Source organism: Bos taurus, chromosome 19, assembly GCF_002263795.3.
Source record: "Bos taurus isolate L1 Dominette 01449 registration number 42190680 breed Hereford chromosome 19, ARS-UCD2.0, whole genome shotgun sequence".
Lineage (NCBI taxonomy): Eukaryota > Metazoa > Chordata > Mammalia > Artiodactyla > Bovidae > Bos > Bos taurus.
The window spans coordinates 40,431,397-40,455,785 of NC_037346.1; the positions used below are offsets into that span (position 1 = coordinate 40,431,397).

The window sequence follows — 24,389 nt, forward strand, 5'->3', positions numbered from 1 at the left end:
CCTCGCAATCTTGATTCCAGCTTGTGTTTCTTCCAGTCCAGCGTTTTTCATGATGTATTCTGCATATAAGTTAAATAAACAGGGTGACAACATACAGCCTTGATGTACTCCTCAAGTCTGTTGTTCCATGTCCAGTTCTAACTGTTGCTTCCTGACCTGCATACAAATTTCTCAAGAGGCAGATCAGGTAGTCTGTATTCCCATCTCTTTCAGAATTTTCCACAGTTTATTGTGATCCACACAGTCAAAGGCTTTGGCATAGTCAATAAAGCAGAAATAGATGTTTTTCTGGAACTCTCTTGCTTTTTCCATGATCCAGTGGATGTTGGCAATTTGATCTCTGGTTCCTCTGCCTTTTCTAAAACCAGCTTGAACATCAGGAAGTTCATGGGAAATAGATGGGGAAACAGTGGAAACAGTGTCAGACTTTATTTTTCTGGGCTCCAAAATCACTGCAGATGGTGACTGCAGCCATGAAATTAAAAGACACTTACTCCTTGGAAGGAAAGTTATGACCAACCTAGATAGCATATTCAAAAGCAGAGACATTACTTTGCCGACAAAGGTTCGTCTAGTCAAGGCTATGGTTTTTCCAGTGGTCATGTATGGATGTGAGAGTTGGACTGTGAAGAAGGCTGAGCGCCGAAGAATTGATGCTTTTGAACTGTGGTGTTGGATAAGACTCTTGAGAGTCCCTTGGACTGCAACGAGATCTAACCAGTCCATTCTGAAGGAGATCAGCCCTGGGATTTCTTTAGAAGGACTGATGCTGAAGCTGAAACTCCAGTACTTTGGCCACCTCATGCGAAGAGTTGACTCATTGGAAAAGACTCTGATGCTGGGAGGGATTGGGGGCAAGAGGAGAAGGGGACGACAGAGGATGAGATGACTGGATGGCATCACTGACTCGATGGACGTGAGTCTGAGTGAACTCCGGGAGTTGGTGATGGGCAGGGAGGCCTGGCGTGCTGCGATTCATGGGGTCGCAAAGAGTCGGACACCACTGAGCAACTGATCTGATCTGATCTGATGATTATCTCTAAGTCGGTTCTAAAATTTTAGTAAGATTACCATCTGGCTCAGACGGTAAAGAATCCGCCTGCAATGTGGGAGACCTGGGTTCGATTCCTGGGTTGGGAAGATACCCTGGAGGAGGGCATGGCAACCCGTTCGCGTATTCTTGCTTAGAGAATCCCCATGGACACAGGACCCATATTGGCTACAGTCCATCGGGCCGCAAAGAATAGGACATGACTGAGCGACTAAGCACATCGTATTAGCCTGCACTTTGAGGGAGTTGATGGCTGGGGTGGGAAGACACATGAAGGGGGAAGAAATGAGAATACAGGGGAAACACTGTAGTGGTGCAACACTAAATCCTCGGGCTTCTCCTCCGCCCTTTAGCTTAAAATGGACTGATACAACAAATCTGAAGCAGCACAACGGCTTCAGAGGTTTCCCTTGATTCGTAATTTTTACTAAGCAAACGAATACAGTCAAACAATCTGCTTCAAACGTAGGTAGAAATGAGAGATGGAAAAAGAATATCATGAAACAACTCTAATGCCGCAGTGAAGCTGTGACAGGTCACCGCTATCCACCCAAGCCCAAGATGGCCGGGCAAGGACCGTAGCCGACTGCCCGCCCAAGAGCAACTCTCCTCGCCCGGGGCCCAACCGCCGGGAAGTCAGAGGCCTCACCACGCCCCTTCACATCACCGAATACGCAATCCCGCGCACCCGCAAACGTGCCGCAGCGTGCCAGCTCCGCCCCCAGCCCCTCCCCCCGAAAAGCGAGGCGACCAGCGCCGCAAGTGAAGCATGCTGGGACCAGCTCTCAAGCCTCCCGGCAGCCCCTGCGACGGGCGCGGTACGTCAGGATCTGGCCTGCGGCGGCCGTTCTCCGTAAGATGGCGGACCGGCGGCGGCAGCGCGCTTCGCAGGACACCGAGGACGAAGAATCTGGTGCCTCCGGCTCAGACAGCGGCGGTTCCCCGGCGCGGGGCGGTGGGAGCTGCAGCGGTAGTGTTGGAGGCGGCGGCAGCGGCTCTCTGCCTTCCCAGCGCGGAGGGCGAGCTGGGGCCCTTCATCTGCGGCGGGTGGAGAGCGGGGGCGCTAAGAGCGCTGAGGAGTCGGAGTGTGTGAGTGCGCGCGGGCGGGGCGGACCGGACCGGGGGCGGGGTGTAGGTGGTGATGGGAGGTTGGGAGTTGACCGTAGATGCTGAGGCGTAGTGTGTTGGAGAAGAGGAGAGCGATCCCGGTGCGGTTTGCAGCCGAAGCTCCAAGGGAAGAGAAGGGATTGAGGCTTTGTTGGGGGACAGGCGGAGCTGCTGCGGATGGAAAGCGGATATTTACTCAGAAATTGGGACTGGAGGTGAATAGACGGGACCTCCCTCAGATCCTGCCTGTTAAAGATATACCTTCCTTCGTCTGCCTTTTCAACCATCTTGTGTTCAGTCTTCGTTTCTCCACCCCCTGAAAATAGTAGAACTAACCCATGTCTTCTTTCCTTCAGGAGAGTGAAGATGGCATCGAGGGCGATGGTGAGTAGCATCATGATAGAGATCTTCAAACTCAGGTCACCTGTCTGCAGCAGTTGACATCTTCTCAGACTGTTAAGTGGAGAAGGAAATGGCAACCCACTCCAGTACTCTTGCCTGGAGAATCCCAGGGACGGAGGAGCCTAGTGGGCTGCCGTCTGTGGGGTCGCACGGAATCGGACACGACTGAAGCGACTTAGCAGCAGCAGCAGACTGTGAAGGGTTTTGGGGAGGGTGCCACAAAGGGGTTCTTTGTAGTTTAATGTTCAAGAGCTTAAGTTCTAGTTGTATGATCTTGGGAAAGTCAAAGTCACTCTTTGAACCTGTTTTCCGTCTGTATATGGGGACTATAATTTCATCTACCTCATAGGTTGATGTCAGAATTAAATGAGAGTTTTAGCTTGACCCACAACAAGCACTGGAAAATGTAATTATAAAATTTCTGTTGCATTTTTTTTTTCTTTATATGTTTCTGTTTTCTTTCAGCTGTTCTTTCGGATTATGAAAGTGCAGAAGACTCAGAAGTGAGTGTGATAGATTCTTTTTCCTATGATGTAGGTTGGAAAATGTGTTTTAAAAGTTGTACCCACCTGTGGTTTGAAAGCATCTGACCTGTTTGTTACTCCGCTTGTGCATTCTTCATTTATGCTTCTGAAAAACTATTATACAAAGTGTTGTTCAGTTATAGAGAGGGAAACTTTGTATAAACCTCTTCAGGCCACATGTGTTACACTGTTTATAGCTGACCTTTCACCCTATCTAAAGAAAATAAGATGCTAAATAAGAGAATGAGAACATTCTTTGGCCCTTCACAGGATGTTTGACACTCCATTTTATGATGCCTAGGTGGTGAAACCAGCCAGTTGGGTATTTTTTGAGTATGTCTGAAGACCTCAGAAGGGTAGGATTCTGAGTGGTTTGTGTCAGAAACATTTCTCGGTTTACAGATGAGGTTTTCTGTCTTTAGCAGAAAGTTTCCCTAAGCCAAATGTTTGTGAACTTAGTTTGCTTTGATTGGGTAAACTACTAGAGATGTTATCAGAATGGCTACTTGTTTCCTGGAACTGTTGAATAGAGCTCTGATTTATACAGAAAGAATTGGATTGTGGATCAAAGGTTCATTCTGTAAATTTTGTAGAACTGTTGCTACATATTAGATTTACCATTAAGCCCTGGAGATGCAGAAGTGAACACTATAACAAAGTTCCTATCTTTCGGAATCTTACAGCCTACTAAGGAAGTCAGACCGACATTGAGGAAATCATAGGACTTGGTGACAACTGCTGGGGGATAGGGTTAAATAGGGTGTTAATGACTGGGTACTGATTCCATATTAGGCAGTCAGAGAAGAATAAATTGGAGTTAGCCAGGCAAATCATGTTCTAGGCAGAGGGAACAACAGCTGCAAAAGCTCAGAGATAGGAGAGAAGATTGACTGTCTGGAAACTTGAAAGTAGTTTGGTGTGGCTGGAACATCGTTGGGACAGGATGGATACCAGAAATAAAGGCAAATTATAGAGTAGGGGTCAGATCATGCAGGGATTACTTCTTCTTTTTCTTTATTAAATGCCTTCTTAGCGCCAGGAGCTGTGCTAGGCCCTGGAATAAAAGATGCATGGTTCTGACCTCATGGAATTTACATTCCAGATCAGAGAGGGAAAATATAGGCAGTTAAGTAATTACAACAACTGTTTGTTAAATGCCATGGTATGGGGAAGCATAGGGTGCTTTGGGAGCACATGGCAGGGGCAGCTAACTGAGTGTAGGGTGTTTGGAAGTATTTACAGGAGGGACTCTTCGAATAGTGACCTGAATGATGAGTAGGAGTTAGCTAGCTAGAATTTTTTTAGCAGAGGAAACTGTCCGAGAAGAATGTCCAGAAGTGGTGGGATTGGAGGATAGTGAGTTGGAGGACATGGAAGATTTAGTATAACTGGTGGTAAGGATGAATCTCAGTCCAAATCTTAAAGTACTTTATAAGCCTGGTTGAAAAAGTATTTGGATTTTATTCTAAGAAAGTAAAGTATAACAGGGTTTTAAACAAGAGTATGATATGGAGTATGGATTAGACTTAAATTTTAAAGCAGTGTTTGTCAGATCCAAGGAACGTCTACATGAAAGAAAATCCTATTGAAACAGACTGTTGCAGAGGGAGGGAAGGCTCAGATGTTTATATGTTAACAAAATCCCAGGTTGATTCACAGTAATATTTTAGAATTATTATCTTTAACAATTGTTTTGTGTGCAGTGGGGAGAATTATCTGAAGGGAGCAAGATTAGAGGCAGAAAAACTAGTTAAGAAAGCTACTGTGGAAGACTAGGCAAGCAGAAAACGTGGTGTGGAGTGGAGTGGTGGCAGCGACAATAGAGGTGGGTGGCACTGGCAGTTATTTGGGCTGTGGGAATGACAGAATGTGGTGATTGGTGAGATGACTTATTTTCTGTGAAGTCAGTGGTAAAGTTATCCGCAAAGAATTAAAGGAAGATGAGAGGTTTTGGAGTGAGTAATGTTTGCAGTAGTCATTAAAGAAAGGAAACATCGGAAAGACTGCCAGGCAGTGTGGAGTATTCAGTGAGGTTTTGTGGCTGTGACTTTATAGCAGTTTACCATTATGTATATAATGAGTTTGGATGTTACTCTAACAGCAAAGAAAGAAAGGCTATTGGAGGCTTAAGTGGAGGAGGATCTGAGGATGAGGCAAGACTGGAGACAGAGCTGTTAAGAGAATAGTCCAAGGAGCGTGATAGTGCCCTAAAGAAGGGACGATGGCAGTGGCACTGCAAGACATACATTTGAGAGATATTTAGGTATTATTATTAATTACAGAATTTCTTGACTGATTGAACGTGGAGCCTGAATTAAGGAGGAGTCAGAGAGAATTCTGCTGAAACTCGAAAGACCCCTGTTTTGGTTCCTATAAGCTTTAGATGCCCAGCAGTGTTTGACCTCTCCTGATGATAGGAAGATGTTGATCCAGGTGAGGGCTGGGACCTGGCCAGATGCCTGTGATAGAGCCAGAAAGTTTACTGACAAGAACAGCGACAGCATGCTGAGGGAAGGGACTGGGATGAGGGAGCTTGGTGATCCGGGTTTCTCTAGCTTCATTCCAAAGCCCTAGAATAATGCTGAGCGTTTTGACTCTTGCTCGTGAGTGTCCTCTGTTGTTTTTTCCCAAGACTTACCTCTGCCTCAAATGACCTGTCTGCAGTCTAACCTTCAGATTTTAATATCCATTCCCTTCAGCTCTGAGCAGAATGCAAGCTCCTGGAGGGCTGAGACTGTCTTTGTCACTGTTCTGTCCTGGGAACTTAGAAGAGTATCTGTAATAGGCCCTCAATAAACTTTTCTTGGATTAGTAAATGAAATAGAACTGCAAGGACTTTTCTTCTAAATACACTTTATTTTGGAATAATTCTGCATTTACAAAAAAAATCACAGAGAATACAGATGTTCCATAGGCTTTTCACCCAGTTCTTCTAATGTTAACATCTAGAATGACTTATTTAAATTAATTTTAGTTTTTTGACACACATTCCAGTGGTAACACCGCAGTTCTACTTTACCCTTTACATTTGAGCAATTATCATTTGGAGAAACCTTTTTTTATAAGTAAAGTATCATAAAACAATTTCGTTATGTGTAAGATACAGCTCCTGTTGTAAAAACTAGTAATTATAAGGAAAAAAAAAGTGGTGTTACCTTAAGAAAAAAAGATAAAAGATTGTGCTACTAATGTTGAAGTTCAATACATTTGTAATATCAAAAAAAGAAAAAGGAGTCCAAATAATGCCCAGGTTGGAGAATAGTGTTGGTCACTAAGAGAGGGACCACAGGAGGAAGAGATTCCAGGAAGGACAGTGTTGGGTTAAGTTTTGGATGTTTTGAGATTGGGGAACATGTGCAGCTTTGATGTGGCAATATCTGGTATGTATTTCCTAAAATTTAAGAGAGGAGTGTAGTTCTGTTGTGTCAAATAGGATACTCACCAGCCATACGTGGCTATTTGAGTTAATAAAAAAGTTCAGCTCCTCATGTGCATAGGTAAAAACGTTTCCCTCATTCCAGCAAGTTTTGTTGGACAGCACTGATCTAGATTAAAGAGTTTGACTTGATATCTTGCTTTACGTAGTTATCTGTTACTTGATTGCATTTCTTCTTAGTTACTAACTGCGTATACCTAGATGCTATGCTTAGTTTTGCCTGTTTTCTTAAATTTTGATCTGTCTCTTAATCTGACAGGTTCGTTTTTCATCCTTTTTTTTAATAGTGTATCTGTTAAAAAGATTTTGATGGCCACTCACTCATTGTACAACTCACCATGCTATCTATCCATTGTATTTCTTGCAAATTGTCTTTCCATGGTAGCCATGGAAAATAGCAGTATGACCCAAAGCTTTTATCTTGCACAGAACTGGCTGATCACCTAATTTTCTTTCCCTTGTAAGTCACTTACTATTTTTGTCTGGATATTCCCAGTATATTTTCCTTTAAGGTCCAATAGTTGTATTAAAATTTTTCTTAGACTTGGTCATTCTGGATCAATATTCATAGGTATGAGAGGTGCTGTACAGTATGTCATGGAACTTCATCCAAATAACTCTTTTCCTGTCTTCAGTAAACGACCCTTTCTCTTTAATCCTTTGTAGTATCTCTATTTTCTTCTGATTACTGTGTTTATTCACTCTTGTTTGTGTTCCTTCTAGTTCTAGACTTTGTATTTTAAATGATTTTTTAAATTTCTAATATCTTCTTGAGTTCGTCTCTGGATTTTTAAAATTCTGATTGATGTTCTTTCATGCCTTATATAATATTTTTAATGTCTTTTTTTGCTCATTTTGAAATAGAAGTTGCAATTTTGGTATGATATGCATATGTCTTTCTGGCATGCTTTCATTGTAGGAGTGCTATTCTACTTATTTTGTTTTTCTTTTAGTAAGTTTCTGTGGGATTTGATCTCTATATTTTTCTTTTGTTGACTTTTATTTAGTCTTCCTGATCTTTTCAAAGGAAGTATGGCTCAAAGTAGCTTTCTAACTTCATAGAACTCCCTTCTCAGATATTTTCCTGTAGTGTTAAAACACACACACATACATATGTATATATGGCTTTCTGAGATTTCCTGGTTTTGTTCCCTTCTCCAGTTTGCTTTGGACCTTCTTCTTTGCTTCATTCCTTTTGTCCCTCTTCTGCTGAACTGATTCTCTTCTCAACAATTTTATCTTCAGTGTGGTGCTCTATCCTCGAGGGAACCCCTGGCAGCCCGGTTGATTTTAAGATTTCAAAAGGCTTGAATTGCTCCAGCCCTTTTGGACCTTCTTACTGCAAGATCCTTAAACTCACGTTGTATTAGAGGCAGCAAAACCCCTCCTGGTTTCAATTGTTGTTTTCAGTTTTACTTGCTGTTGACTACCTGTTGACTAGTTCAGGGTTCTCCTGTTTTCAGGTCCATTTACTGCTCTCTGCTTTTTCCAGCCCTGATACCAGTCTGATGCAGGTCTTGTGGCAGTTGTTGCTTTGCTCATGTGCTTGTATTTTTGAGTGTGGGGGATACCTTGTAACCTAGTTTTGTTGTAAATATTGTCCAGAGGGTTTTGATTTTGCTGTCAGAAGCCCCCATTTGATGTGGAGATTTGAAGAGATCAAAAACTATGCTGCTGCCATTTTTTCCAGAATCCTCTGAGGAAACATTTTTAAAGAAATTAGACTGTGAAAGGGAGGCTAGAGAGATGGTAGCTGGAAAGAAGGCTCTAAGGTCAAGAGAGGGTTTGGTGTTATTTTTTGAGTTGGAGAATCAAGTATGCCTAAAAGTTGAAGAAATGATTAAAAGGGAAAGCAAGGGGAGAGGATAGGTAATAAGTGTGTGATGTCCTTGATTGAGTATACGAGAAAAAATAGGAACCAGATGAGAAAAACGTCTTCCACTGTCATTATAGAGAGGTGGGAAGGAAAGGTGTGTGGGAAGGAAGCTGGTGTTCCCTTGTTTTGTTTTCCTTGTGAAATATAATAGAAGGAAAAACATAAAAGAATGGTTGTTGATGAAGGGACAGTGTAGGAATTTTGAGATAAAGGAAGTTTGAATAGTTGAGGCTGCAGGTGGCACTGATATGTAAAGTTGTATGATTTTTTTTTTAATCCCCCTAGTGATGATCAGTAATCTAGTTGTAAGCTTAGGAAAAGCAGACAGTTTGGTTGATCCAGTCCTGAGCGCGTAGGAATAGGGGATTGGAGGGAGCTACCGATAATGCTGAAATGATCGGGCCACAGACTCTAGAAAGAGAAGAAAGTGAATGTGGGAGAGGACTGATAGGCAGAGAAAGGGTGGGAATGTCAATGGAACGGATGTCTTAAGAAATGAGAGAGGGAAGGATAAAGAAATAACTGGGGATGGACAGGAATAACAGGCAGGATTTGGGGGGGAAAACAGCTTTATTGAGATATAATTTATGTGCCATTCAACTTACCAGTTTAAAATGTCCAGTTCTGTAGTTTTTAGTACATACAAGTATGTGCAACCATTACCATAGTCAGTTTCAAAATATTTTCATTACTTCAAAAAGAAATTTTGTACCCTTTAACTGTCACTCACCCCCCCACAGCTCCTCCGTTCTCATTCCCTCCAGCCCTTAGCAACCACATACTTCCTTTCTGTGTCTAGAGATTTCCTTATTCTGGCCTTCTTTATGAACAGAATCATGTATGATAACATATGACTGGCTTCTTTGACTTAGCATATTATTTCCGAAGTTTTCACCCAAGTTGTAGCACGTATTAGTACTTCATTCCTTGTTAGGGCTGAATAGTATTCCATTGTGGGATTTCCCTGGCTCAGACAGTAAAGAATCCACCTGGAGATTCTGGAGAATCCCATGGACAAAGAAACCTGGTGGGCTGCAGTCCATGGGGTCACAGAGTCAGACGTGACGGAGTGACTAAGCACACGATATTCCATTGTATGAGTATACTATATTTTATTTATCTATTCATCCACTGATGGATACTTGGGTTTCTATTTTTTTATGAATAATACTGCTAAAAATATCTATGTTCAGGTTTTTGTGTGGATGTGCGTTTGCATTTCTCTTGGGTATGTACCTAGGAATGGAGTTGCTAAGTCATATGGTAACTGTTCAGTTGTTTGAGGAATTGTCAGACTGTTTTCCAAAGCAGCTGCACCATTTTACATTTTCAGCAGCAATGTGTGGGGATTACAGTTTCTCCACATACTCAGTGGCACTTATTATTGTCTTGATTTTTTGATTCTGGTCATCCTAGTAAAATGTGTAAAATGGTATCTTGATATGTATTTACCTGATGTTGAGCATTTTGTCTTGTGCTTATTGGCCATTTGTGTATCTTCCTAGGAGAAGTGGCTATTCAGATACCGTGTCCATTTTTAAATTTTTTATGTATTTATTTTTGGCTGGGCTGGGTCCTCGTTGTAGCAGCAAGCAGAGGCTGCTCTTCAGTTGCAGTGGCACAGACTTCTCATTGTGGTGGTTTCTCACTGCGGAGCGTGGGCACTAGGGTGCACAGGCCTCAGTAGTTGTTGCTCATGGGCTCTAGAACACAGGCTTGGTAGGGCTGAGTAGTTGTGGTGCATGGGCTTAGTTGCCCTGTGGCATGTGGACTTTTCCTGGACCAGGGATCAAACCTGTGTCCCCTACACTGACAGGTGGATTCTTAACCACTGGACCACCAGGGAAGTCCCACTTTGTTGTTGTTTTTTTTTAATCATTGAGTTGTAAGAGTTCTTTATATGTTCTAGATTTACTTCTTATCATCTACATGATTTGCAAATGTGTTTTCCCATTCTTTGGGTTGTCTTTATTCTTCCTTAATGGTGTTAAGTTTTCAGTTTTGATGAAGTCCAGTATATTTGTTTTTTCTTTAGTTGCCTGTGTCTGTTGGTATCATGCCTGCCAAAGAAGTTTTTGCTGAATCCGTGCCAAATCCAAAGGCTTGTTTTCTTTTAAGACTTTTATAGCTTTAGCTCTTAGTTTTAGGTTTTTGATCCATTTTGAGTTAATCTTTGTATGAGGAGTGAGGTAAGAATGTAACTTCATTCTTTTTTATGTGGCAGTGCTGATGAAAACCTGGGGTATTTAAATTTAAGATGTTTAAAAGTAGATCAGATTTACTTAAAATGTATAGCAGTTCCAGGTAAGACTGGTCTGAAATGTATACATGAAAGTGGATGACTGAAGTGGAGGTGAAAGTGTGAGCTTATTTCCATAATCTTCAGATCAGTGACGGGGTAGACCCAGGCAAAGACAGAGGTGGAGGTTTTCCCATTGAATTTATAGAGTGTCCCTGTGAAACCTTTCATAAGTTGAAATGACTTAAAGCAAAGAAGCAATTACCTTAGGACGCTTCTCGCCAAGTGATGGACAAAATAAATTGAGGTAAAGCACCGATGCTCACAGACACAGTTCAAAGCTGTGGCAACTTGATGCTAAGAGGCTGAGTGTAGTTCCCAGGGCAGGAGCTTGGTCGTTCCACTCCTTCGCACTTAGGGTATAGAGCTGCTTGTATGACAACTCACTGCAAAGCCAACACTGAGTGCAGTTTTCACTTTTGCCTTTTTTTTTTTTAATCTTTTTCAAATTTCCTTCAGTTTGTGAAAACAAATAATACTATAGGTCTTTTATCAAAGAAAAAAAACAAAATGGTGTAATCCGAACTTTCGAGTAGTAAGATATAGCTAGATGATAGAAGCCTCAGAAAAGTAGGAATTTAAAATGAAGTGGAGTTGGGATTAGCCGATGCAAACTGGTATATATAGAATGGGTAAGCAACAAAGTCCTACTGTACAGCATAGGGAACTATGTTTAATATCCTGTGATAAACTATAATGGGAAAGAATATTAAAAAGAATGTATAGGGACTTCTCTGATCCAGTAGTTAAGACTTTGTGCCTGTAATGCAGGGGGTGCAGTTTCGATCCCTGTTTGGGGAACTAAGATCCCACATGCCATGTGGTGAGGCCAAAAAAAAAGTGTGTGTGTGTATATACACACACACATACATACAAACACACACACCCTATATATACATATGCTGCTACTGCTGCTGCTAAGTCGCTTCAGTCGTGTCCGACTCTGTGTGACCCCATAGACAGCAGCCCACCAATTCCCCTGTCCCTGGGATTCTCCAGGCAAGAACACTGGAGTGGGTTGCCATTTCCTTCTCCAATGCATGAAAGTGAAAAGTGAAAGTGAAGTCTCTCAGTCGTGTCCGACTCTTAGTGACCCCATGGACTGCAGCCTACCAGGCTCCTCCGTCCATGGGATTTTCCAGGCAAGAGTACTGGAGTGGGGTGCCATTGCCTTCTCCGATACACACACACACACACACACACACACACACACACACACACATACATATATACAGACACACATATATATACATATAGTTATATTCCCTGTATATGCCATATATATATATATATATATATGTATAACACTTTGCTATACGGCAATAATTAAAATTATTATAGTTCAACTATACTTCAATAAAAGATAAAAGGTGACAGAGATCTGGAAGAGACATTGAGAATGAGAAAGATAGACTCCCCTTTTACTCTGAAATATGTGGGAAATAGAAAAATGAGCTAAAACATCTGCATGAAAATTCTGCCAGGGAAGCAGTTGCTTAAGTGGAGGGCTAGGCTTTAGAGTTGGGAGGGTGTTCACTAAATGGGAAAGTCAGCAGTAGGGAAAATGGTTTTGATATCATCCTGTAGGCAAAGATGGTAAAGAATCTGCCTGGAGTTCAGTCCCTCGATCGGGAAGATCCCCTGGAGAAGGGCATGGCAGTCCATTGGGTCACCAAGAGTTGGAAATGACTAAGTCATTAACACTTCCAATTCTGTAGCCAAAGAAGCTTGACCCTAGGGTAACACCTTGGCTTCAGTTACACCAGATTTTGACGCTAATTTGGAGTCTTCTCAGCACTATGCTATTTGTATCTTCTGTCCTGCCCTGGAAACAAAATTAGTTTCTCCTTTGGAATTTGCTTCATTTGACCTTCCACCACAGACTAAGAAGGGATAGAGCATGAAACAAAGTTCTCATTAATCATGCTGATACTATTTTAAGATGTTTGAATTCAGTCAGTGTGTGTGGGGGCAGGTTTGGGGTTGAAGGGGGGAGAAGTAGTGATTTAAGGTCACATACACACCAAGCACGATTCTTGCAGATTCTTGCAACACAACCTGCAAGGAATCTAGGACCAAGGAAGGAACTGAATGATTACCACCCACCCATTCCCAACTCAAGAGGAGAGAAAATTTCTTGTGATTGAGGGAAAATGGGAAGAATCTAGGGTACTTGGTTGTTAAAAAGCTGTAAATAAAGGCTTGGTTCTCATAGTGTGGATGTGGTCTATGAGCTTCATAACAGTATCATCTTTTTGGGAATCCTAACTCAAAACAGAGGCCGAAATACTTACGGTGGACAGGGAATAAAGGGGAAGGGTAATTAATTGGCTTATCTGGGCCAGTCTGGCAGTCTAGGTCCTATTTGAAAAAAGGTCAGAAACTGAGAGCTTGAGAGCTTCTTGTTTCATCAGGAATCTCAGTGAGTATCTTTGATCATATTCCTAGGCCATCCTGGGCCTGGAGTTAGTCACAGATCGAGTGTCAAATCCAACAGAAGAATAAGAGAACAGTGTACATGTCTGCCGGGGGGCAGAGGTGTTTTGGCACCGACTTGTTAGCCCAGCATGGGGACTAGACCACCTTCCTTTGAACCCATTTCTTTGTGTCCTTCTAGGTCTCTAGGCCTACCTCCTTAGCCTTTAGCTCTGCTTCCCTAGGTCCAAATCTTGGAAGGACCAGGATATGAGAGAGTAACTTGTAGTCTGAAGCCAGCTCCCTTAGCATGAATTTTAGCTGCTTTTTTTCCCTACCTGAAACAAGCCACACCTTTCTTGCCTAACCCTTTCTAGTTGCCCCTATTTATTTATTTTTTGTTGTTTTTGTTTTTGTTTTTTTTAGTTGCCCCTATTTAAAGGATGGCCTCAGGACCCTTCTTTGAATGGATAGATTTTCTACGTCATAAGCAGGATTATTCAGTTTTTTTAAAAAATTGAAGTGTAATTGATTGGGTTATTCAATCTTGCTGTGCCAAGGAAAGGGAAGGGAGCACTTGGGTGTTAATTTTTTTTTTTTTTTCATTTCTAAGATGCAGTGGTTATGCAAGTTCTAAAGTTTTACAAGTCAAAATTTTATAATTATATCATTCTAGACAGAGTTATTGGCTAAAGAGCTCTCATGTTACAGAAAATTTAGTGTTCATATCGTAGACATAAAAAAATGTAAGCCACTATTCCCCAACTTGAGAGTAATAGTGCCGTGGGAAAGTACGGAGTTATGATAAGGTATTGCACGTTCACTAACTCTGTTCTCATTATCTATAGACCAAATCAACATCTATCTTTATGTACTACTATTTTTTAATATATATAAATTAATAAAAATATATTAATGTATTTTAAAGTATTATTGAACATATAGCAGTTGTTTGTCATTATGTGTTTTCTCAGTTCATGGGTACTATACTGTGCTATATCTCATGGGATTCCATGAAAATTTTAGGTCCTAAAAGGGGATTCACGTAATCTAAAAGGTTGGGAATCTCTGCTGTAAGACATTTTGAGATGAGAGAATTAACAGCTTGAGTAGTTATTAGGCACTGCATGTTTAAGAGACAATGTATTGAGAGAAATTATCAAAAAGAAAGCTTCTTCTGTATGGTCTAGACACCTAAAAGCCTCTGATCCATAGGCCCTGGGCTTCTTCCCCAGAGGCTGCAGCTATTTGTTTTGTTGGGTTTTTTTCCTTTCAGTTTTATTGAGGTAAAATTGTGCTATATAAGTTTAAGGTGTAACAACAGCATAATTGTTTGACTTACATGGTGAACTGATTATTACAGTAAGCTTAGTGAAAGAGGCTGCTGCTCCTGACAGTTCCATGCATATCTTACTGGAAAACTTAACAGAGATCTATATAAGCTTGTTTATGTGTGCATATATGTATTGTTTAGTCGCTAAGTTGTTTCCAGCTCTTTTGTGACCCCATGGACCGTAGCCCACCTCCATCCATGGGATTTCCCAGGCAAGAATACTGGAGTGGGTTGCCGTTTCCTTCTCTAGGGAATCTTCCTGTCCCAGGGATTAAAGCCCCGTTTCTTGTGTGGGCAGATCCTTTATCGCCGAGCCGCCTGGGAAGCCGTGTGTGTGCACACATAGATGTGTGCATGTGTGTTTTGTCTGGGCCGTGGAGCTTGTGGATGAACCTTCATTCTTCTCCCGGGAGTTGAACCTGGGCCCTTGGCATTGAAGGTGTAGAGTCCTAACCACTGGACTGCTGGGGAATTCCCTGTATAGGTTTTTTTTAATGTGGCTTTAATTTTTTTTTTTAACAATGCTTCTATTCAGTAGACATTTTAGTAAAAACATTGAAGTGTTTGCTTTTAATCCTTGCATTATAGTAAAATTTGTTAGAAAATGTTTTCCTAAAGAATGAAAAATTTTAGAATGCGCTATTTAGATCTTATCTCCATAGCTAACAGGGAAACTTAAAAGGGAAATTATTTATTTATTTGCACCAGGTCTTAGTTGCGGCATGTGGGATCTTTAGTTGGGCATGCAAACTCTTTAGTTGCCAATATGTGGGATCTAGTTCCCTGACCCAAGGGTTGAACCTGGGATCCCTGCATTGGGAGCACGGAGTCTTATCCATGGGACCACCAAGGAAGTACCAGGAAACTTTTTTCAGGGTGATGACGGGGAGTACAGTGAAGAGGAAAACTCCAAAGTGGAGCTGAAATCAGAAGCCAATGATGCTGCTAATTCTTCAGCAAAAGATGAGAAGGGAGAAGAAAAGCCTGACACCAAAGGCACTGTGACTGGAGAGAGGCAGAGTGGGGATGGACAGGTTAGTACCCACCAAAGGCCTCCATTTCCATTCGAATTCTGGAACAGGGGCTTTTAAACTTGGAGTGAGTAAAGAGCTCTTTATCTGTCCGACAGGAAAGCACAGAGCCTGTGGAGAACAAAGTTGGTAAAAAGGGCCCTAAGCATTTGGATGATGATGAAGATCGGAAGAACCCAGCATACATACCCCGGAAAGGGCTCTTTTTTGAGCATGATCTTCGAGGGCAGACTCAGGAGGAAGAAGTCAGGTAACAGCCCCTTGCTACTGCTCTGTAGTATGTTAGTATTATATGTATTCCATGCTTACTATATGCCAGGCACTTTACTAAGTGCTTTACCTGTATTATCTTATTTACTGTTCACAACATTTTAAGGTAAGTATTATGATTATCCCCTTTGTACAAATGAGGAAAGTAAGACTTAGAATATTTAGTAACTCTTGGTGTAGGAGCTGGGATCCAGACCTATATGTCCAGTACCTTCATTAATCTGAGGCGCAAGGCCTCTAAATACTTGCATACGTGACCTTATAGGAGAGAGATGTTTCCAGAGTGCTGGGTAGTTTGAAGTAAAGGCTTTCCTTATTTTTATACCTGTTACATTCACACCCAGCAGGCCCTGAAGTGCTGTGATTCACCCTTGCTTTTTGGAAGGCCTGTTTTGTATAACCTGTCTGGGAAGATGGAGAGATTACCTGAGTTCCTAATGGTTCTCTGCCAACCCTGTTTATTTCATGAACATCTTTACATGGCAGAGTCTGCCAACTTAAGACACTTTTCTCTGGTTCCAACCAGACCCAAGGGACGTCAGCGAAAGCTGTGGAAGGATGAGGGTCGCTGGGAGCATGACAAGTTTCGGGAAGATGAACAGGCTCCAAAGTCCCGACAGGAGCTCATTGCTCTTTATGGCTATGACATCCGCTCAGCTCACAATCCTGATGATATCAAACCCCGAAGAATCCGGAAACCTAGGTGAGGACATTTTGGAGCCTATATTATTGATATTTGCAAGAAAAAAAAAAAAACTCTGCTTTTTTAAAATGCCATTCCGGCCCGAAATTGAATGGGTGAGGAATATGGGAAGTCTGCCTGACCCACAGTTTATATCTCTAGTGGCCCCTTTTATTATTTCTCTGTTCCCTTTGTTCAGGTTTGGGAGTCCTCCACAAAGAGATCCAAGCTGGATTGGTGAGCGGCCAAATAAGTCCCATCGCCACCAGGGTCCTGGGGGCACCCTACCACCCAGGACATTTATCAACAGGAATGCTGCGGGTACTGGCCGCATGTCGGCTCCCAGGAATTACTCTCGATCTGGAGGCTTCAAGGAAGGTCGTACTGGTTTTAGGCCTGCGGAAGCTGGTGGACAGCATGCTGGCCGGTCTGGCGAGACTGTTAAACATGAGACTAGTTACCGGTCTCGGCATTTGGAACAGACTCCTGTAAGGGATCCATCTCCAGAAGCAGATGCTCAAGTGCTTGGCAGTCCTGAGAAGGAAGAGGTAGCCCCCGAGATACCAAATCCTGCTCCTGATACTGCACCACCAGTTCCTGACAGGCCTGTTGAAAAGAAATCCTATTCCCGGGCAAGAAGAACCAGAATCAAAGCTGGAGATGCAGGCAAGGTTGCAGAGGAGGTGCCCCCTCCACCTGAAGGGCTGACCCCCGCACCTCCAGTCCCAGAAGCTACACCTCCTACGCCTGCTAAGACTGGAAACTGGGAGGCTCCGGTGGATTCTACTACAGGGGGTCTTGAACAAGATGTGGCACAACTAAATATAACAGAACAGAACTGGAGTCCAGGGCAGCCTGCCTTCCTGCAATCACGGGAGCTTCGGGGTAGGTACCTAGGGTTAATGACTAGCTTTTATCCCTTTGCATCGTTGGACTAGGGGCATGGAACTAATGTCTCTCAGAGATGTGGTATCTGACAATATCTTCATTTTCATTAATTGCAAGAAACAGATGGATCCATAGGCATATTCATCCAAAGAGCTCAGAGCAGCTTTATCTGTTACATAAGACTAGCCCATTACTTTGCTTACTGTTTACTATTAACTGATCAGTCACCACCATTGAGCTTCTGAGTGCAGAATCCTTTACCACTCTCTGTAGAAAAAGTGGAAGAAGGCAGTGTTCTTTATTATTTTAGCTAATGGTTAAATGTTTCAAGGCAGAAACTGCATTTGAATTTGGATGAGCATCTCCTAATCTCTTTGAAAGGAAAGCCTCTAATTTCCTTAGTCTTCTAGAGCTAGGCTGCCCAGTAGAACTTTCTGTAATGATGGTGCTTTTGAATACTTGTAATGTGGCCAGAGTGACTGAAAAACTGAACTTTTCATTTTTAATTAATTGAAATTTAAGTAACCATATATGGCTAGTGGATATCATGTTGGGACAGCATAGTGCTCATGACTAGGAACTACCTACCACCCCTTTGACCCATCCTTTTTTTTTTCTTCCTCCAATCAGATAGATCAGAGGATCTTTTCCATTGTTTCTGAAATCTAATTCAAACTTAGATTGGAAAACCTCACTTGGACTGGCAGTTTTAGCATCCTTCTCTGGTGTGTGTAATTTTGGAATATCAAAAACTAGGGTAGCCTAAACTGGACCTGGAGTTGATCTTTGGATAGAGAAGTAGACTCTGTCCTGCCAGTGCCTTATTACTATTGAAAGACAGTCTCTAGAACATCCTTTTTGGTCCTGAGTCATCTTCAACCAGAGGGGAATCTCTTCCCATACTTTTAGCCTAGACCTCTGTGGCCAGAAATAATCAGAGGTAGATTTAGAACATCCTTCTCTGCCTAGTTGTTGCTCAGAAACATTAGGATTGAGATTTTCCAATATGTTTGATAATATGCTAATTAGAACCTCCTAGGGATTCTGTATGGTAAATATTTGATGGGAAAATTTTGAACTTGCATTTTCTGAGTTGCATTACTGAAGCAATTTTTTTTTCATGTTCAAAGGCTTTACTGCTATATTAAGGTAGCAGGCAGTGAGGGCAAATTTCCAAATGCTGGTGTTGACAGGAAGCAGAGATAGTTTAACAGGAATTTTGTTAGTTTAAAAGATGAGAGCCATTCCCCATGTTGGATTCTTTACCCTGTCATTTTCTTGATGTATCTTTAGTTCTCTTCACATCTATCTGCTCTGCAGCAGTGACTTTTTTGGTATATTACAGGTATGCCCAACCACATACACATGGGAGCAGGACCTCCACCTCAGTTCAACCGAATGGAAGAAATGGTACAGAGGCGGAAAGGGGTGCATGTAGAGGGTTGCATGTCACAGTTGGGTCACTGTTTAAGCCAAGTCAGTTTTCCCACGTTTCCCTTTTAGGGTCTCTGGAAATGTACAGTTTAGGTTTGGGTTTAGAGCTTAATGTTTTTCATCAGTTTTTCAATTCATTTTGTAAATTTTTTTTTTGGTATGTACGTACTGCTGTATTTATTTGGTTGCTCTGGGTCTTCGTTGGTCCAATGGGTTTTCTCCAGTTGTGGGGAGTGGGGGCTACTGTCTCCTTGCAGTGCACAGTCTTCCCATTGTGGTGGCTTCTCTTGTTTTGGAGCACAGGCTCTAGGCACATGGGCTGCAGTAATTGTAGGACATGGGCTCAGCAGTTGTGACTTCCTGGCTCTAGGACACACAGGCTTCAGTAAATGTAGTTCCTGGGCTCTGGAGCGCAAGGACTTCCGTGGTGGCACATGGGCTTAGTTAGTTGCTCTGAGGCATGTGAAATCTTCCCAGACCTGGGATCAAACCCATGTCCCCTGCATTAGCAAGCGGATTCTTATCAACTGTGCCACCAGAGAAGTCCTTCAAATACTTCTTTAACACTACCATGTACCCAGTAAATGTTTTGCAGTTCTACAGGACGTTAGGACTTAATAGGAGAGTCAGCCTTTTGGAAGTCTTCTTGCTCTGACCTCTTTCTTTCTTTCAGGGTGTCCAGGGTGGGCGAGCCAAACGCTATTCATCACAACGGCAAAGACCTGTGCCGGAGCCCCCTGCCCCTCCTGTGCATATCAGCATCATGGAAGGACATTACTATGATCCACGTGAGTTTATTTTTATAGCTGGGATATATTTCTTGGTAGGATGAAGTGAACTAAAAGACCAGCCTTCTGAACTTCCCTTGTGACCTCTCATGGTGGTTAACGAACATTCTCTGGTTGCTATTTTCTTCATATGGAAAATTGAGAACATCTTTTCAGCGGCTTGGGGGACAAGGAAACTTGTCCATTTGGTGGAAAGAGTGAGGATTTATGAGAGTCCCAATGTGATATCTTACAGTGCAGTTCCAGGGACCAATCTATACCCATGGTGACAGCCCTGCCCCACTGCCTCCTCAGGGCATGATTGTACAGCCAGAAATGCACCTTCCCCACCCAGGTAAGCTTTGCACCTCTGTATGCTTCTAGTACATAAGGATGTGTGTTGGGGGCATCACAAACCCCAACTTTCTCAGCTCTATGCTGCTTGCTTATGAGGCTGGCCACTTTGGCTACATGGGCAACAAACTCCTCTTGGGTCCATCCTGAGGATTTGAAATCTGAGCCTGTTTGTGCTGAGCAGTCCAGCCAGGCCATCCCATGGAAGAGTTACCTTTTAATTGTTGTTTCTTCTCCTTGTCCAGGTTTACATCCCCACCAGACACCGGCACCTCTGCCCAATCCAGGCCTCTATCCCCCACCAGTATCCATGTCTCCAGGGCAACCACCACCTCAGCAGTTGCTTGCTCCTACTTACTTTTCTGCTCCAGGCGTCATGAACTTTGGCAATCCCAGTTACCCTTATGCTCCAGGGGCATTGCCTCCCCCACCACCTCCTCATCTGTATCCTAACACACAGGTGAGATGGCTGATGAGATTTTTTTAAGTATACATCCTTTAAATCAGACAAGAATATAGGATGAGGAGAATACTCAAGGAATTCTAGAGAGCATTTCAGTGCCACTGATTTGCATGTGATGGTAGGAGCTGGAAATGCTACTTAGGTGATGCCTGTCATATTTGCATTCTCTTCCATTTTTTTAGTGGTGTTTCATTCAAGTGTTTTAGTATGTCTTAGGTGGGCATGTCTGCAATTTATTTAACTAAATAATAAAGCCATATTCTACCTACCAGCCCTACCCTTCCCTGTAGTGTTTAACTCCCAACAGGTTAACACCATCTGGTATCTGGAGTCTTACCACTGAGCTCAGTGTCTTCCATTTGTCAGCTGATGGTAGGAATTAGAGAAAGCTGGGCAGTACTTTGAAGAAGTAGGAACTATATTAGGACATACTAAGGCAGAAAAGAATAATTATTTTAAAGGGGGGCAGCTTAGAAATTCCCCTATACTCTTACAGATTTTCCTTATAAATTATAAAAAAATTCCCCTATATTCTTATTTTTGTGCCTGAATAATATTTACTGTTTAGCATAGTTTGGATGAATTAATTCCTTTTTCTTTTCCTTGCTTATTGGGCTCCCAGGCCCCATCGCAGGTATATGGAGGAGTGACCTACTATAACCCCGCCCAGCAGCAGGTGCAGCCAAAGCCCTCCCCACCCCGGAGGACTCCCCAGCCAGTCACCATCAAGCCCCCACCGCCTGAGGTATGAGAGCTTCTAGGAAAGGAGCTCTGAATAAAGGATGTTGGGGCACATCTGACATCAGTGGGCTTTCCTTTTCTTCAGATTTCCTTCCTTTTCTTGTTGTGTTTCTATGGAAAATGGTCTTTTTTCTTTTTCCTTTTTTTAAAAATAATGACCTGATAACAAATTCTAACTTTATGATTTCAGGTTGTAAGCAGGGGTTCCAGCTAATAGGAATTTCTGAATATTTTAAATCTAACATCAAATAAAAGTAAGTGTAAAACTTATTGTGATTCAGAATGTTCTTAAAACTAATTTTCATGCTTACTAGCTCAACAATCGCCTAATTAATGCTCTTAAGTTGTAATCATGGGATATCTCAGGGGGAGGCTTAGAGGAGTCCCAAAATTTGCCGATTTCTTCATTTTATGAATGCATTGAGTAGGGTTGAGTGGAAACCATTGTCAGTGTGGCAGCATTTTATTTGGGAAGATGGAAGGAAAAACTGCAAGAGGGCATTCTTTATTAAAGGAAAGGGGAAATCTGAATTTGAGGGGTTATAGCAGAGCCAATTCTAAAGGTTGTGGAGGAGGGACTTCCCTGGTAGTCCAGGGGTTAAGACTTTGAGCTGCCAGTGCAGAGGGTATGGGTCCGGGCCCTGGTCGGGAAACTAAGATCCCATATGCCATGTAGCACAGCCAAAAGATTTTAAAAAATAATAATAATAAATAAGTTTTTAAAACCACTCTTTAAAAAACAAAGGCTGTGGAGGACAAAAACCAGGAGGTTTTGTTGTGTTGTTTTAGGGATATTTCTTTAGTGTACATTCTTTAGAAATGTGGCTTTTTGAAAGTAGCTTGTAAATGCCTAAAAGGTCCAGTAACATTTTGGTGGTTCTTCCCTTTTTCTCACTCCTGTGAGGACAGCAGAAGTGAAAACCTAGGAGAGGAGAGAAAACAACTGGCTGGCTGAGCCAGGAGAGCGTTGAAGACCCAAGGTGGCGCCTACCAGCGAGCAGCTGAATGAAGGGGACTCCTGCCTTCCTCTGAGGGTAGGCTCTGTTGGATAAACGAAAAACAAGTGGACTTCCTCCCGTTTTCAGTTTGTGTTGTGTCAACTGTGCTCAGAGGAGCAGAGATCCAGACAGCCCAGGCTTCGGAGTCTAGGAGCCCACGTCTTTTGCTCTTCACTTTCTCCTGGGAAATTCATGTCTTCTCCTCCCAGGGAAGCTTGGAAGCTCCTTCCTGTTTCGTTTTGTTTTCTAAGATGTTCATTTTTAAAGCCTGGCTTGTTATTCTTAAATTAATATTCTTTTAGTCCATCACCCTATCCCTTCTCCTGCCCCTCTTTTTCACTCTCTCTGCCTTTATATTAAACAAGTTCATTCTTTGGTTTGCTAGCTCCTCTGGGTTCCCTTTTGGCTTTTCCCTCCATCCCAGATAATGGAGAACTTACCAGCCAGTCTGCCCCCACCAAGTCTACAAAGAGCTGACCTTTCATTTTTTTCTTGGCATTTTTTATTGTGTACTTGGAGTTTGTTAAGTCTTCTAATACTGTGGAAGCATTGCTGTCTGCACAGAATGTCCCATTGTGGAGAAAATCTCACTGTGGTAGGAGCCCTTTTTCTTGACTTGGGTTTTTAGAATTTTGAGCCTCCATCAGTCTCTGTACTCTGATAATCTTTAGTTCTCTACTGAAGGCAGAATGTCAACAGTGGGGAGAGATAGCAAACCAGAAGCTTTAGTGAGAAAGGGAGGGTAGAGTGAGAGCCTTTGCACCTTAGGGGTGTGTATTCACACAGTCCTCAGGGCTCAGTCTTTGAGGTGAATGGAGTTAGAGGGCTCTGCTCTTTTTTCCATCCTTTCTACCACACCCTTTTCCAGTTGCTATGGACCAATGCATCTCTAGAGGTAAAAATTACCTAGCCAGCAATCATCCCTGTCCATTGCAATTGCCCTTCTCCTCGTCTTTCCTGCTATAAGTGTTTTAGGTATTACTACCTTATTTTCCCAAGGACAGTTTTACTCCTGTCCTTGCAAACAGGATACCACACCTGGGCCTAAAAGCAGTCACTTTTCAGGGCAAGGGCTTCTCCCTCCTTTCCTCCCTATCTACGGCACTGAACCACTCCCCAGCTGCCTCTGCAGAAGAGATTCCTGTTACTACGGCACTTGCGTCTGCCAGGGGTCACTTGGCCACTGTCCCTGTCCTACAGAACCTGAGGGAGAAGGTGGCAGCTATGTCTCTCCCCAAGTAATGTCACTAATTCTGTCCCTTCTCTTCAGCAGTTGGCTTAACCACTTTGAGTCACAGGTGTGGGGTAGGAGGGGAGAGAGGCACTCAAGCTGGAACCCCCAAGGAGGAAATAACTCAGAGATTCTTCCAAGGGTAGCGCATGGTTGTGCCTTTTGTAGGCTGTTCCCTTTGCCTTAAACCTGAAGATGTCTCCTCAAGCCAGTGGGCCGCATGCCCAAATTCCCAGACCTTAAGACACTGTGACAGTTGTCTCTGTTGATCCACTGTGTTCTGTTGCAAGAATTTCTCCATGTGTATTGCTGTTGTTTGTAACTGTTTTAAAGAGCGCACATATGTGATTGGCATTGTGACTTGAAGATAATAAAATTTAGACATGTAAACTTGGCTCCTTTGCCAGTGTTTTGCATGAGTCTTGATTTGGGAGGGAGGGAAGAGGACTCCCTGACTGCGTAGAGTCCCAGTCACAGCTCTGGCCAGCTCACACTTGAGAAATGGAAGCCCAAAGAGGTGAGAAGCCCCTGTGGGGCCACAAGTGACTCCCCATTGGTTAACTTTCTCAACCACATTGCCGTGTAGACACCAGGAATATGCAGTCCCTTAGCCTGGAAGTGCAGGGGCCAGAAAAACGAATAGATGCTGTGTACCCACGTGACATCTGGTATCCCTCATGCCTGCCTTTGTGTTTGGCAAGCAAGTTTCCCAGGGCGGTGCCCCACATGTCAATATAACTACCAGGTCCTGGATAAAGGGGGAGGTGTGGAGAAGTAGCTGTCCTCTTGAAAAGGAAATTTGCACTGGCATGAAACCTCAAGGACCACAGTCTAAGAGGCTCGTATCAGTCTTAGCGCAATTGAAGAGGGGACACTCCAGTGTTCTTGCCTGAGAAACGTCATGGACAGAGGAGTCTGGTGGGCTACAGTCCATGGCATTGCAGTCGGACACAACTTGGAACAACGCACAATCCGGCAGACTGTGATTTGGGGAAATAGTTCTTGATGGAAATGTGGCATAAAATGAGAAGTGACCTAGCAATATGGAATAGAGTTTTGTAAGAAATTAAAATTTATGTATAGAATA

General features: G+C 42.8%; 1 protein-coding gene across 3 annotated transcripts; it reads left to right on the forward strand.

The window, feature by feature from the left end:
* Nucleotides 1-1,873: 1,873 nt before the first annotated feature.
* On the forward strand, nt 1,874-23,696 carry CASC3 (CASC3 exon junction complex subunit). 3 transcript variants are annotated; one of them, NM_001098069.1, is given in 14 exon segments: nt 1,874-2,140; nt 2,515-2,542; nt 3,026-3,063; nt 15,319-15,477; nt 15,573-15,724; nt 16,271-16,447; nt 16,626-17,311; nt 18,660-18,724; nt 19,422-19,536; nt 19,772-19,870; nt 20,115-20,329; nt 20,955-21,077; nt 21,264-21,327; nt 21,978-23,692. In NM_001098069.1, coding segments are annotated over 13 exon segments (2,112 nt in total). In that variant the 5' UTR covers nt 1,874-1,909; the 3' UTR covers nt 21,288-21,327; nt 21,978-23,692.
* Nucleotides 23,697-24,389: the final 693 nt, after the last annotated feature.

What these genes read in the sequence shown, in the direction of transcription:
- CASC3 (XM_005220733.5), top strand. Translation starts at nt 1,910, where the DNA reads ATGGCGGACCGGCGGCGGCAGCGCGCTTCGCAGGACACCGAGGACGAA. An exon ending in GCGCTGAGGAGTCGGAGTGT is followed by an intron (nt 2,141 to 2,514) that starts GTGAGTGCGCGC and finishes TCTTTCCTTCAG; the next exon opens with GAGAGTGAAGATGGCATCGA. An exon ending in AGATGGCATCGAGGGCGATG is followed by an intron (nt 2,543 to 3,025) that starts GTGAGTAGCATC and finishes GTTTTCTTTCAG; the next exon opens with CTGTTCTTTCGGATTATGAA.